Below are 14926 nucleotides of genomic sequence, written 5' to 3' on the forward strand. Positions count from 1 at the left end.
AAAAAAAAAAAAAAAAAAATGGCCAAGGGGGGCTTAATTTTGTCCCACCTAATCTTCAGCTCTGTATTTTGTAACCTTAAAACCTGCAATCCAGATCGTGGTTTGGTCTAAGATGGGAAATTTTCCTACCTCACTGTAACAACACTTAAAAAAAAAAGTCATATTCATAAGCAAATTTCAAAACACTTTGCATCATGATCTGTTTGGTAATTTCCCCCCACCCCCTACCCCACCCCAACGATGTTTCTCTCAGGATATAGTATAAAGGTGACTAGGACAATGAAAAGGTAATGATTAGCCCACTGTATATGAAATTAGTATTATCACCTTTGGAGGCACAGAATAGCCCTAAGATCCTTCCAAAGTACACAATCAGCTGGTGTCAGGACTGGAAAGAGAACGTTTTTGTTGGATGCCTAGCATGGTTCACTGCCTGGTGGGTCAGGCGTGGCTCTGACCTCCCTTCCCTTCCCTTCTAGACATTCCAAAATCCTCCCTTCTGGAAGCACAGCCCTCTGAGAAACTCATTGAGTTCCCTACGGTAATCATGGATTTAATTTTCCAGTAAGGCAAGGTCTTAAAGATAAATACAGATGGAAGAAAATGCTGGAGCTGTCACTGACGTCTTAACCATGTCTCTCATAAAAATCTGGTGTGTTTTGGCTTTCGATTTTGTTTAGTGAGAGTATTCATGAGTGGTCATCTTTCTTAAAGGGCCAATACAGTAAAATTACTTTCCGGACACCTCTCTATCTTGGTGGCGCTCCCAGCGCTTACTGGTTGGTCAGAGCAACAGGGACAAACCGAGGCTTTCAAGGTTGTGCGCAGTCACTCACTGTGAATGGGAGGAGAATCGACATGAGGCCCTGGCCCCTGGGAAAAGCACTCAGTGGTGCTGATGTGGGTAAGTGGCTGCCCGGTGGGTTGGGGTAGTCTTATGGGACGTATGTCTTATGGGACTACCTTTCTGGCTTGGCCCATGGAGGGAACAACAACATTAGGTGCTACCCTGGGAAGCTGGTACCTGAAGAACGTCAGGAGGGAGGTGGGCCCCAGGGGTGAGGCTGGTGCTCTGCAGACATGCTGACTCTGCATCTGAACACCAAGATATGGAAACAGTGTGTGCACCAAACACTGGTTGTGTCTTGCTAGCAATTTGGGTCTCATCATGAAATATGGCATGGTCTTATTGGACAAAGCAATAAGCAATCCAGCCCATTTACCTTACCTCACCCAGTCCAGTGGAAGAGCTAACACAGTAATGTAAGAAGAGCTTTCATATACTCTCTGTTTCTTAAAGAAGTGGTCAAATTCTAATTCATGATCACAGTGCCAAACATTTTCTCATATACTCTCTCATTTACTTTCACAGTAACTCTAAGAGGTAGAAATTATTATCATGCCCATTTTATAGATGAAGAAACTAGGGCTTGCAGAAGTTAAATAACTTATTGAAAGTAGCAGGCAGAGCTAGGCTTATTTTTAAAGCAATAAGGATGTTTATTCTATCACTGAAGGCAGCAGGTAGGTAATTCCCAGGTTGGTTAACTCAGGGACTGTCTACTAGAGCTGCCATAACAAAATACTGTAGACTGGGGGAGTTAAACATCCGAAATTAATTTTCCCACAGTTCTGGAGGCTGGAAGTCCCAGATCAAGGTGCCGGCCAATTTGGTTCCTGGGGAGGCCTCTCTCCTTGGCTTGCAGACAGCCACCTTCTCACTGTGTGCTCCAGGGGTCTTTCCTCTGTGTGTGTGTGTCCAAATATCCTCCTACAAGGATACCAATCAGACCGGATTAAGTCCCCACTCTTATGACCTCAATTAACCTTAAATACCTCCTTAAAGATACTATCTCCAAATACGGGGAGTTAGGACTTCAACTGTGAATTTGGGAGGAAAAGCAGTTTAGTCCATAACAGGGTCTCTATGATATCAGGACTCTGGATCGATATCTCTAGGATACTCTCCTTTTCACTCACTACTCTAAGCATCACATCCTCATGACTTTGCCAAGCCCCATCTCTAAGATGTTATTTTGAAAGAATGCACAGTGAACATCATAGTCTCATTGCCTAGATTCTACCGTTAACATTTTGCTGCATTTTCTTGACCACATATCAATTCATCCCTCTCCCCATTCCTCAATCAGAGGTAGGATTCAATCCTCATGACTCCTAGAACAGTTATTTGTTTTGTTTGTTTTTCTTGTAGCTAATATTAGTTGAGCATCTACTTTAAGTAGGCATCATTCTAAATTACTTTGATCTTTCCAAGGTTATTATGAAGTAGGTGCTATCATTAGCCTTACTTTACAGATAAGAACCAATGGGGCTGGATGCGATGGCTCACGCCTGTCATCTCAGCACTTTGGGAGGCTGAGGCAGGCAAATCACCTGAGGTCAGGAGCTGGAGACCAGCCTGGCCAACATGGTGAAACTCCATCTCTACTAAAATACAAAAATTAGCTGGGCATGGTGTCACGCCTCTGTAATCCCAGCTACCCAAGAGGCTGAGGCAGGAGAATTGCTTGAACTCAGGAGGCAGAGGTTGCAATGAGCTGAGATTGTGCCACTACACTCCAGCTTGGGCAACAGAGTGAGATTCTGTCTTAAAAAACAAAAAACAAAACAAAACAAAACAAAAAACCAATGGCACAGAACAGTTAAGTAACTCGCCCAAGGTCACACAGCTAGTAAGTGGTAGAGCCTAAAGTGACCTCAGCCATTCTGGCACCAGGGACTACCCTCTTAACAAAATCAACTACATCAATGGCTACCAAATTGTCTACCTCCACCTTGTTCACTCCTGTAGGTGATGCCATTGTTATAACTATAAAAGATGCAGTTTACTTAACAAAAAAAGTTTACTATCTGTTGATTACTTGGTCAAAGTAAACAGTAAGCAGCAATGACTGGAACAGTTATTAAAGTTGTCACTATGGTAGGACAATGTCTCCAGAATCCGTTTTCTCTCTGTGATGATTCAGAACATAAGAACCAGCCATTCCATTAGGAATCACATGCCTTGTTTATGAGCCTGGACCCTGAAGGCAGATTACCTGGATTTGAAAAATTTTTGCAATTCAGTCTCCCCATCTAGAAATAGTATCTACCTCATAAGATTATTTTGTTTAAATGAGTTGTGGTGCATAAAAAGCACTTAGAATAGGACTTTGCACATCACAAACATTTCATAAATATTTCCTGTTATTAATATTATTATTCATATTCTAATCCTACCCATCAAACCAGCTATAATCTGTTTCTTCAGGGGAACAGCCCTGAATAAACCTGGCAGTCCTGAGATGGCATGGAAACCTCTTACAGGTAGTTCAGAGGTTGCAAAGTTGGGCAAGAATTGATTTCTGCCAGCTTTGTTAATTCCGGCACAGTGTGATACCCGCTTCTCCAGCAGGTGGCACCAAAAAGACCTCTCTTGCGGGCTCCAGCTCCCTGGATACAGCTATTGGATTACTGTCTAGATTTCTCTCTGTGAATGTTAATGGCACCTGTCAGCCATGTTGGTGTTTTACATTTCTTCCCATTTCATTTTCCCCAGGGTTGTAAGAGTGGGGCTGGTTATCCTTCCTCAGCTTTCATGTTTGCTGTCCTTTGGGTTACTCCTCCTGAAATTCAAGTTTTTGTAAGTCAAACGCAGCCTCACCAGGGAGGTTATGGTTTCCCGTCTGATATCTCTAACTTGGCATTGCCATCTTCAGCTGTGACTTCTTCTCTGCCTTCCCACTAAACCTGTTTTCATTCCCCAGAGGGGCCTTTCATTACTCAGTTCCTTCCACTTCATCTCCTGTCTTTCGTTAGCCTGTTCCCAGCCCCTGTGCTCTCTGCAAGTCACATTCTACAATAGTTAGTCAGAAATCTCAGCAAATTTTGCGTTCTCTGGTCCAGCTCTTGATTATTTCTATTCAGATTCTCAAACCTATATTTCCACCGCTCATTTATGCCCATCCTGTCTTGGATATCCCCACTCTGCTGGAGCAGTCACAGAGCCACTTCCCGGATTCAAGGGGTCTGTGGTGACCATGGGTCTCACCCTGGCTTACCAGCTCTTTTCCTCATTTCACTCAATAAATACTTCACTGAGCACCTGCTTAGTGCTTGTCACAGTGCTGGGTGCTGGAGATCAAGTAAGGAACAAGGCTCAGTCCTCTTATGGTTACCATGAGGAGAGACCAAATTAATATAATAATCACACAGTGAAGGTGAAGTTACACCTGGGGTAAGTGTTATGAAGGAGAAGTGATGCTGCAATGGTGATGTTCAATAGGGAGGTTGTAGGGTTTGGGGGCCGGGGAAAGAGTTTCTCAGAAGAGGATGTTAATATGAAGCAAGAGTAGGAGTGAAAATGTGGAGAAGGGAGAGAAGGACGTTCCAGGCCAGGGAAGGGCTTATTCCAGGGGAAGAAGAAGTGGGGGATGGGTGCCATGATGTAGTTTGTGATTTGAGAAGATCCCCTGAAAGCTCATTAGAAGGGGCTTTCAGGGATACATGTAGACCAGCTGAGGTCTATTGCAGTAGGTCACATGACAAATGACGGTTTAATCCAGGTGGTAGTGGTGGTAGAAACAGAGAGAGATCTGACAGATCATCAGGGGAAAAGTAGGTGGGCCTCAGTTATGGATTGGGGGCTGGAGACAGAGAAGTTTCTCCTTGTTCATGGTCTCTTTAAGGAACTCCACCCAATAATGTTCCACATTCTTTCCCCTCCTTAGAAGTCTTATTTCTCTTCTACCTCTTGCTTTCTTATCTAGCAGAAACCTACACAACAGCCGGCCTATGGTAGGCGCTGGTGAAAGTGACTTTCCATATTGATGATGAGGTCCATGTATACATGACCTTGCCGCACCCACCTCTTCTCCTCATCACTCTGAGTTGAGAGTTTTCCCCCTAAAATGAACCTGTTCAGCTACACTCTGCACTCACCCTTCCTGGCTTCCCTGGGCTCTTGCTGCCAGGGTTCTCTCTTCTCAGTAGCCCAGGGGTTCTTAACCTTTTTTGCACTGCAGCCCCCTTTGGTGGTCTGGGAAAGCCCATGGGCCTCTTCTCATAACAATGTTCTTAAATGGAGAAAAATAATATATGTAATATTATAAGGGGAAACAATTATACTGAAACCCAGCCCTATCACGTATTTTTTGTTTTGCTTTTACAATAATATATGTGCTCCTTTATAAAGCATTAAGAAACAGAATTATTTAATGGTGGGTGAAATAACTCCCATGACTTCAAAGTAGCAACAAGTATAAATGATACTTTGAAATATGTGCAATAAATGGAATGTGACAACAACTGTGAGGTCTGTTGGTCACAAGTCACAAGAACTACTAATACTAGAAATATCTTGCCTGCATTGAAAGTTGATGGAAATACATACCCAGCTCCAGGCAGAGGCTAGGCAAAATACAGATGCAATATTTTTTCCTTCTCGGTTCACAGAGCCCCTGCTGTGGCTTACTCACCCATGCTCAGGTTCTCTCCAGCTCACACAAGTGCCATGCCTTGTGTGACCCTGTACCCACACCGGTTTGGAAACTCTGGGAACCTCTCTCCCTTCTTTCGAGGTCTGATACCAGCACTGAGTATGTCCACAGTCATCTTAGACTTAAATCCAACCAAAGCAACCGCTCCCTTTGCTTTGCAGAAGTCAGGTCTTGTCCACAGCCACTCTTATTTCTTCCCTCCTGCACCATTCTTTTAGTCTTTCAAGCTACAAATATTGAGATTGTGCTGGAGGAATCTTCTTGCCCTTCGACCACTACAGTGAATCTCTCATTTCTTCCTTCCTTGGATGTCTGATCCTTCACAGTCTCTCCATTTTCTTTGTGGCCACCCTGTTCACTCCCCTATAGGACTTCTTTCCTCTCCTCCACTCCTGTCACTCATCAGTCTGTCTTGCGTGCCATTCCCAGAGTAATCTTGCTGAAATACTGCTTTCACCAAGTCAGCAACTCCATCTGGCTTTCATGACCTACCCTCACCTCTTAAAAAATAGTTAAAATGCATAAGATTTGTAAAGTAATCCTTTTCTGTTCATCTAAAATAACATACAAGGACCCCGCTTCTTTCTGTGGATCCAGCCAAGCTCTGGGAAGGAATCACAACACACAGAAATTGGCAGGGCTCAGGGACGTTTGAGAGTTTGGCTCTTTAAGATCGAAGTCAGCCAGCATCTCTGTGGAGACTGCGAATGCTGGGGGTGACATTCTTAGGGCTGTGGCCGGAGACCACTGGCCATGTCTGCCTGAACATTCAGTAGCCACCAGCTGGAATTCACAGAGGCTAGCCCACCCCAGCTGGGGTGGCAAGCCATCTGCACGGGCTTTAATTACATTCTGTTAGCAGTTCCTGAAGTCAGTCTCCTCTCCTGGGTCTACCCTGGGTGCCTGGCCCTTACCCGTCCTCCCAGTGAGTCTTTATGAAAAGTCTGGACCAATTCAAGGAGGGAAGGGTGAGAGATTCATCCGACCGAGATGACACATTCAGGCTAGTGCGGGCTCCTGCCCTCACAGGGTGGGCTACCAGCTCATGCAGAGGGAAGCCTTGACGACTGGGAGAGAGCGCAGCTGGACCCTTCATTTCCAGGGGCACGCCCTTCTACCTCCACCCCCAGAAAAAGTGTTTTGTACTCCCTCATGTTCTGGGCCAGATGGTGGTCCATCTGTCTAACTGATTTCTTACACACAAAGAGAAAACACAAAGAAGCAGAAGAAAAACAGCCCATGAAAAGTCCATTTGTTTTCCTCTGATGACCTGCACTTGAAAATGACGAAGGATACCCTTTCTGGATCTCTCTGATCTGTTTGGTGAAGAGAACTCACTCATCGGGTGTTAAGCCTTTCAGCCTTCTTACTGCAAGCCACGTTTCTGTCCCTCATCAGGGTGTAACTTTGGAAGTAGAAATAGGGATTCTGAAACCCACGTGCCAACGTATTATGGGGCCCTCCCTCTCTCCCTGCTTCCTACCCCAGACAGAGGAGTTGACAATCCAGGTGAGTTAATCAGCTTAGATGTGGCTGGGTAACTCCTTCCGTGCCTACCTTGCTTGTCTCAACTTTGAACCAACAAGGCAGCAGCACTTAAGCTAATTGGGGTCATGCAATTTAGAACGCTTTTAACATAAACACCCTGTTGACATTGGAGGGATTGAAATATGCTCTTGTGGGAGCAACAGAGAGATGAATTAAAGCAGAAACAGCTCAGTCATCCCAGTTAGTGGTCATAAAATTGCCCAGAAATGTATTATTTGATTTATTGTGTCCATCATGTTTTTTAAAGTCTCTATGGCTCTTCATACAGGACAAACCAAAATCAAATTAAAATGAAGAGCAGGTTCCACTTATCCTGAAAGCCTGTTTGCAGTTGTGCAGAGCTGCAAATCAACAGGAGTAAGAACTGAACTGTATTTATTCAGAACCATGAGCTGCTGGTGGGGTCAGTGCCACTGTGTTGGACTGGCACACATGGCGGATGGGCTTTGTAATTCCCATTCTGTATTTAGGGGAATGCAGCAGTGGAATCTGCGATGAGGCCTCGTGCGTCAATGGTGGCACCTGTACAGCAATCAAAGCCGACTCCTACATTTGCCTCTGTCCCCTTGGGTTTAAAGGTCGACACTGTGAAGACGGTGAGAGAGAAGCAAGTTGATAGCGGTTTCTATCTGCATGTTAATTTGTGTAGATGTACTTTATCATCCATGTAGATTTTTTTTTTTTTTTTATATGAAACAAGGGCTCCCTGTGTTACCCAGGCTGGAGTGCAGTGGCACATCTCGGCTCATTGCAACTTTTGCCTCCTGGGTTCAAGTGATTCTCTTCTGCCTCAGCCTCCCGAGTAGCTGGGACTACAGGCGTGTGCCACCATGCCCAGCTAATGTTTGTATTTTTAGTAGACGGGATTTCACCATGTTGGCCAGGCTGCCCTCAAACTCCTGGCCTCAAGTGATCCACCCGCCAGGCCTCATTAATGTACTTTTAACAAAGCTAACAAAGCCCTATACACTTTTATGGGATCAACACTGCTTTGTTGGGAGAGATGGGGGAAACATTTTTTTAAACCAGGTTGGAGTGTCTGACTGCCAAAATTTGTTTAGTAAAGATAACTCACTCATCTGATGTTGAGCCTTTCAGCACTTCTTACTGCAGGGCACCTTCCGTCCCTCGGCCAAACATATGTTCATTTCAAGATGCTAAGAATGAGTGGGCTCCTCTTGGCCCTTGAATAACTTTTTTCTTTTTTTTTTTTTTTTGAGACGGAGTCTCGCTCTGTCGCCCAGGCTGGAACGCAGTGGCACGATGTCGGCTCACTGCAAGCTCCACTTCCCGGGTTCACACCATTCTTCTGCCTCTGCCTCCCAAGTAAAAGCCTGGATTGGTATGGTTTGTATCAGACTGAATTCAAAGCATTTAAAGCTCATGCTCATGCTCTTTAGAATATCTGTCAATTTCTGATCAAAGATTGGGAAGGTGGGCCCAGGCGCGATGGCTCATGCCTGTAATCCCAGCACTTTGGGAGGCCGAGGTAGGCGGATCATGAGGCCAACGTGGTGAAACCCCATCTCTACTAAAAATACGAAAATCAGCTGGGCGTGTTGGTGCACGACTGTAATCCCAGCTACTTGAGAGGCTGAGGCAGGAGAATTGCTTGAACCCAGAAGGCGGAGGTTGCAGTGAGCCAATATAGCACCACTGTACTCCAGCCTGGGTGACGGAGCGAGACTCCATCTTGGAAAAAAAAAAGGATTGGGAAGGTAGACACAGAAACATGAACAATGTGATGGGACAAAATTAATCTTTATTTGTACTGTTCTACTAAATTATTCCACACTTTAATACTGAATGTACAGAGAGTATGTAAATATATATACATGCACACACCATGTGTAGATAAACATGGAAACATACACACAAATACACATATGTGTGCACACACACGCAAATAATAACAGAAAATTTCAAAGATTTTGGAAAATCATGGAGGGTTCCAAAAATGATTTTGGAAAATCATTTTTGCCGAATTCTAAAATTAAAATAAAAAGAAAGTAAAACTGAGGCTAAGATCACAAAACTAGTCAAATTCTTCCCTAATTCAGATTTGGACTTAAGATACCATGCTGGGCAAAATGTTTGTAATCTCAAATCTCATGTCACCTAAAAGAAGGCATATGAGTCAGGGTAAGCCAATGCTGTTACATACCATCTCATATTTCAGAAGCCTTACTAATCAAGGCTGGTTCTTGCTCATATTACAAAATCACTGCAGGTCAGAGACGATGGTGAGAGAGGGCGTTCTGCTCCACACAGTTATACAGGGACACAGTTTCCTTCCATCTAATGGCTCTTCTAGGACCTTAGAGTCCTCCACTGCTACCTGCATCCTGCCAGCATGCAAGAGGAGAGGAAGAGCATGGAGGATGGAGGGAAGTTTTAGGGGTCACACCTAGGGTTCTCTATGATTCTTTCACCCATATTCTACTGGCCAGAATTCAGTCACACCAGCAACCTAACTGCAGGGCCGCTGGGAATTATAGTTTAGGTCTGTACCCAGGAGGAAAAGAACACAGCTGTGGGTGCACATCTGGCCAGTTTCTGCCACAGATTGATTTCTAACACCGTGCTTGTTTTTTCAGCTTTCATCTTGACCATTCCTCAATTCAGAGAGTCTCTGAGATCCTATGCTGCAACTCCCTGGCCACTGGAGCCCCAGCATTACCTTTCCTTCATGGAGTTTGAGATCACATTTCGGCCAGACTCAGGAGATGGTGTTCTCCTGTACAGCTATGACACAGGCAGCAAAGACTTCCTGTCCATCAACATGGCAGGGGGCCACGTGGAGTTCCGCTTTGACTGTGGCTCTGGGACTGGTGTTCTCAGGTGAGGGCTGAAACCTTCTGGGACCCTTTCCCTTAAAAAGGCAAATAGTAACCACTTCAGAAAAAAACCCAACTTGCCATTCAGCAGCTCACACTCGCCCTGTCTTCTCTACGTGCTTATCTTCTGAAACTTGTGCTGACTCGTCCTGCTTCAGGCAGATGGCAGGCTTCCCATGGAGAGTACTCTCCTTCCCACAAGGCTTCCTTTTCTCAAATAACTACCCAACAGGTGCAATTCTATGCTCCAAACTATGGAAAATGGACTTGCTTCAGGTGGAGGTAGACTGCCTCCATTTCCACCTAAAGTTATGCCACGTCATCCGCAGAAACTTGACGAACTGTAACTAATCAGCATCTTACACAGAGCGTCACATGATGGGCATCCAGCAAATACATGTCAACTAGTAAAAAAGTATTAATATTTTTGAACAAAAATGTCCTTGATGACCTCACTCTAAATTTTCTCTTTCCTCTTGAACTATTTCTTTAATGGAAACTGACAGTGAATCATCAGCAATGCAAAGACCCATTCCCTAAGCAGTATGCTCAAGAAAAATGTGCAATGAGTGGTTTCAATAGCATAGCAGGAAATGGGTGCTTCTGCAGTACTTGCTGGTATTTGCAGAACTGGTCTGAGTAGTCAAAACTTTCCTACTGTTATCTAGTTTGTGCTATTAAATTACTTAGCAGGTGGATTGTTCCTTGGAGCCTGTAGTTTGTAGATGCAGATGCTTTTATTTATGCCTCCCATCTTTTTATTGCATTGATGGTAGTTTTAACCTTCAAGCTGGAGGGGCCACTAATCGAATGCAGACATACTTCTTGTTCCTACGTTTATCTAATGCTTCTCTTTTGAAACTCACTATAATGTTTTGTTCCATGGTGCCCTATAACGTGATATCAGTCAGTCTGTTGTTTCAAAGAATGTTGCAAACTGTTTTCCATCACTCTTCATATTGCTAGACTGTCATGTTTAAAAAGAGTATGTGGGTGAGATGCTAAAACCATGCACTGCCCTTAACTACTGATCATTTTTCCTGGCTGATAGAAAATGCTCACTGCATTAGGTTTGTTGTTGTTGTTGTTGTTGTTGTTTTTTGAGGCGGAGTCTCGCTCCGTCTCCCGGACTGGAGTGCAGTGGCCGGATCTCAGCTCACTGCAAGCTCCGCCTCCCGGGTTCCCGCCATTCTCCTGCCTCAGCCTCCCGAGTAGCTGGGACCACAGGCGTCGCCACCACGCCCGGCTAGTTTTTGTATTTTTAGTAGAGACGGGGTTTCACTGTGTTAGCCAGGATGGTCTGGATCTCCTGACCTCGTGATCCGCCCGTCTCGGCCTCCCAAAGTGCTGGGATTACAGGCTTGAGCCACGGCGCCCGGCCTGCATTAGGTTTTAACAGTTCTTAAAAAGGATGGTTTGTTTTTGTCCTTGTGGCTGAATTCCTGCACATCAGTGACACCTTCCCCTCTAGGGGAATGGATAAATATTGTTGTACCTCTGGTTATGCAAAAACATCCTATATTTCAAGATAACTTTGGTGGGGATTTAATTGATTCAATTTACATATGATTATGCAAAATAGCCTAAGCAATTCACTTAGAACTGTGTGTCAGGTTGACAAAGGAAGACACCTTGAATATCACCTTGCACTTTTAAATGGTTTTCTTCCTGGATAAGGAATGACCAGAAAGATCCAGGAGAGGGTCAGGGCTCATCAGCCCTCCTCCTGGACAGACTGCCCCCTCCACACTGCCTCTCTGCAGTGGCAGCTCCAGCTGTGGGGTCACGAGCACATGGAACCCTTAGAAGTCCAGCATTTCTCTCTTTCATAACTCTGTGCTTATTTTTGACGCGAGATGTTTTTCATTTTTTTTTTGTACATTTATCAAGTTATTGTTTCACTGCCTGTAAGGGAAGGCAACTGGAAAAAGAATTTTTCAGAATTAGGTGATGAAAATGAGGCAAGAGTTTCTAAGGGACAAACCACCATCTGTCCCCTTATCCCATCGCCTCCTGAGCGTAACCTAACAACAGTGATTACTCTTGGTGTTTCAGATGCTCCGTTGGAAGCTGTTTATTTTGAAAACCATTTCAAAGACTTCTTGCTTAATTAAGAAAATGCAGTGAAAACCCAAACTGCAGGAAGTTGCAGAAGTGGCCAGATCATTTTAACTTTAGGAAAAGGATAAGATGGGCAGATTCATTATGAACTTGATGAAAAATCACAACAATCAAAATGAGTTCTTGATGGCCGTGATCGATAAAAGGATGTTGAAGAAGGTGGCATATTGACAGCAAATGACCTCTGCAGTACAAAAACATGAAATGGCTCTGTTATGGAGATAGACCAATTAAAAAGGGCTGCTTATTTCTTTATTGCATATTGATTTAGCCAATATGCAATAGAATTTAATATGATTAAATTCTAATTGCTAAGAACAAATCACAAAAGCATTTGCCAAAGCAAAAAAAAATCAAGTGAAGGGGTGGTGACCTTTCAATAATTGTGCCCATTGGTATTCCTCATGGTTTTCTAAAGATGATCCAGGACCGCGAGATAATTGGGAAGTTCAGCGAGGGCCAGGAACTAGACATTGCTAGAAATACAAATGCAGTAATGAGTCTCTTTCTGCACACCTCACTATAAAATGTAATGAGTAAAACTTGCATAAATATCATTAAACTTTAAGCACTTCCACTTTGAATGAATAATTGAAATTTTAATGTAATTTTAATCATTTTTACAATATCAGAAAATATGGAATCTGTTTCCCTCCCAATATTTTATTATGAAAAATTTCAAACATATAGAAAAATTGGAAGAATTGTACGGTAAGCGTCCTGATACCGAGCACCTATAGTCTGTAATTAACATTTTGCTATATTTGCCTCATCACATATCTAGCCATTGTTATATCTGTCCATCCATCCTTCTTATTTTTTAAAAAAAATTTTAATGACCGAAACAAAGCATCTAAAACTGCAACTTCTCAAAGAACCACTTGTTCTTGCCCATCTGTTTGTCTCTTCAAACTTGACCTTGGCCTCCCACTGGGCCTTGTGTTTAAGACCAGGGTCTCTGAAGAAATCTTTATTGATAACAGTTTTGTCCAAGGGGATATGTGGTGGCTGTGGGGGCGATCTGAGGTGCCATCATCAACGTTCTTCGTGATGACAGCTTTGCGCTGGAGTAGCGTCTGGCCAGGACCACCACCAGTTTTCTAGGTTTTACGTACGTGCCCTTTTCAACAGCAACCACTCAGGCCTATAGCAAAAAGGTCCTTCTTATTTTTTATGCATTTCAAAGTATGTTACAGACATTGGTACACTAAAGAATTGGTTTTTTACATCATAGCTCCTATAATTTTTCTCTTCTTCCAAGCTTGTGAGCAATCATCACCATATTTTACCTTCACGCCACCTCTCATCTAGAAAACTCATTTCACCAGGCTCACTGAACCCCATTTCAGGCTCATTGTAAGGAATAAATCAAACAATAAATGCAATGCTCCTACTGTATGAAGGGGTCCAATAAACAGTAACTAATCCTGCTGTTGTTACTAAGCAGTAATTAGTGTTTTCTTTTTACTGAATGGATTGGGGTGCCTAAGGTTAGCATTAGCTTCCTCATGGCTAGATTGACAAAAATGATCCATAACATGCTAACCCATGCTCGGTTTCCTTCTGTGTTAGTCAGGGTTCTCCAGGGAAACAGAACCAAGAGGCTATACATAGACATGTAGAGAGATTTATCCTGAGGCATTGGCTTGCATGATTATGGAGGCTGAGAAGTCCCACGGCCTGCCATCTGCAAGGTGGCAGCCCAGGAAATTTAGTGGTGTATTTCCAGTCCAAGCCTGAAGGCCTGAGAACCAGAGAGCCCCTGATGTCCGTCCCAGTCCAAGTCAAAGGCCCAAGTACCAAGAAGCTGATGATGTAAGTCTTGGTCCAAGTCTGAAGACCAAAGAACCAACATCGAAGCTCGGGGTCAGAGAAGATGGATGTCCCAGCTCAGGAAGAGAGAGCACATCCCCACTCCTCTTCCTTTTTGTTCAGTTCAGAGCCTCTGCAGATTGCATGATGCTTGCCCAGGTTGATGAGGGCAGATCTTTACTAAGTCTCCTGATTCAGATGCTCATCTCTTCCAGAAACACACTCACAGACACACCCAGAAATAATGTGCTACCAGCTATCTGGGCATTCCTTATCCTGATCAACTTGATACATAAAATTAATATCACATCTTCCTTCCACAGGAGTGAAGATCCCCTCACCCTAGGCAACTGGCACGAGCTTCGTGTATCTCGCACAGCAAAGAATGGAATCTTACAGGTGGATAAGCAGAAGGTAGTGGAGGGAATGGCAGAGGTAAGAACAGCACACCGTTTCTCTTGATGGTTAGTGTGAGCCAGAGTACTGTTTTCTGCCTGTCTTGGTACAAAAGCAGCACAGTGTTGTGGTTAAGTACATGGACTTCAGTGCCTGTGTGAAAATCCCAGCTCCCCATTGGGCGAATTACTTAATTTTTTCTATCACTTAGCTATAAATGGGGATAATAATAGTATGGGCCTCATAGAGTTGTTGTGTTGATTAAGTGAGTTGACACCCAATACGTTTAGCACTTACAAAATTGCCTTTCACCTCTTCACCTCCCACCTCCATCTTTGTTCTTATCAGCTGCACCAGGTAGTAGGTAAGAACACGGACTCTGGGGAGGGCCCATGGTGCATGGGGGAGGCCTGACAAGAATGGGCTGTGAGTCCAGACTCCTGGGGCTCAAAATCTGGCTCAATTACTTACCAGTGGTGTGAGCTCATTCTGGTTACTTGACCTACCAAGATTGTTTTTCTTGTCTCAGCATTATCCTCTTATCAGTGGGGATAATGGTGATGATGATAATAGTGCCTACTTCACAGAGTTGTTGTGTGAATTAAAAGAATTATACATGTAAAAAACAGCAGTACCTGATGCCAGGTCAGCACTAAATAGCTTTACTTAGTAGTAGTAGTAGTAGTAGTAGTAGTAGTAGTAGTAGTAGTAGTA

The 14926-nt window shown here is 43.9% G+C and overlaps 1 protein-coding gene and 1 pseudogene across 4 annotated transcripts in view; one reads left to right on the forward strand and one right to left on the reverse strand.

Annotated features, from left to right (window-relative positions):
• EGFLAM (EGF like, fibronectin type III and laminin G domains) overlaps positions 1-14926 on the forward strand; it is a 199471-nt gene that overhangs the window by 151210 nt on the left and 33335 nt on the right. For 3 of the 4 annotated variants that reach the window (XM_023216574.2, XM_023216575.2, XM_023216576.2), the window contains 4 exons: positions 715-904; positions 7517-7642; positions 9644-9887; positions 14140-14251. In XM_023216574.2, the coding sequence (XP_023072342.2) occupies positions 715-904; positions 7517-7642; positions 9644-9887; positions 14140-14251 (672 nt within the window). The remainder of the gene's footprint in view (positions 1-714; positions 905-7516; positions 7643-9643; positions 9888-14139; positions 14252-14926) is intronic. The other variant, XM_023216577.2, reaches the window with a different exon arrangement.
• Positions 12858-13514, reverse strand: LOC113225109 (annotated as a pseudogene).

The sequence above is a fragment of the Piliocolobus tephrosceles genome, chromosome 4, assembly GCF_002776525.5.
Source record: "Piliocolobus tephrosceles isolate RC106 chromosome 4, ASM277652v3, whole genome shotgun sequence".
NCBI lineage: Eukaryota > Metazoa > Chordata > Mammalia > Primates > Cercopithecidae > Piliocolobus > Piliocolobus tephrosceles.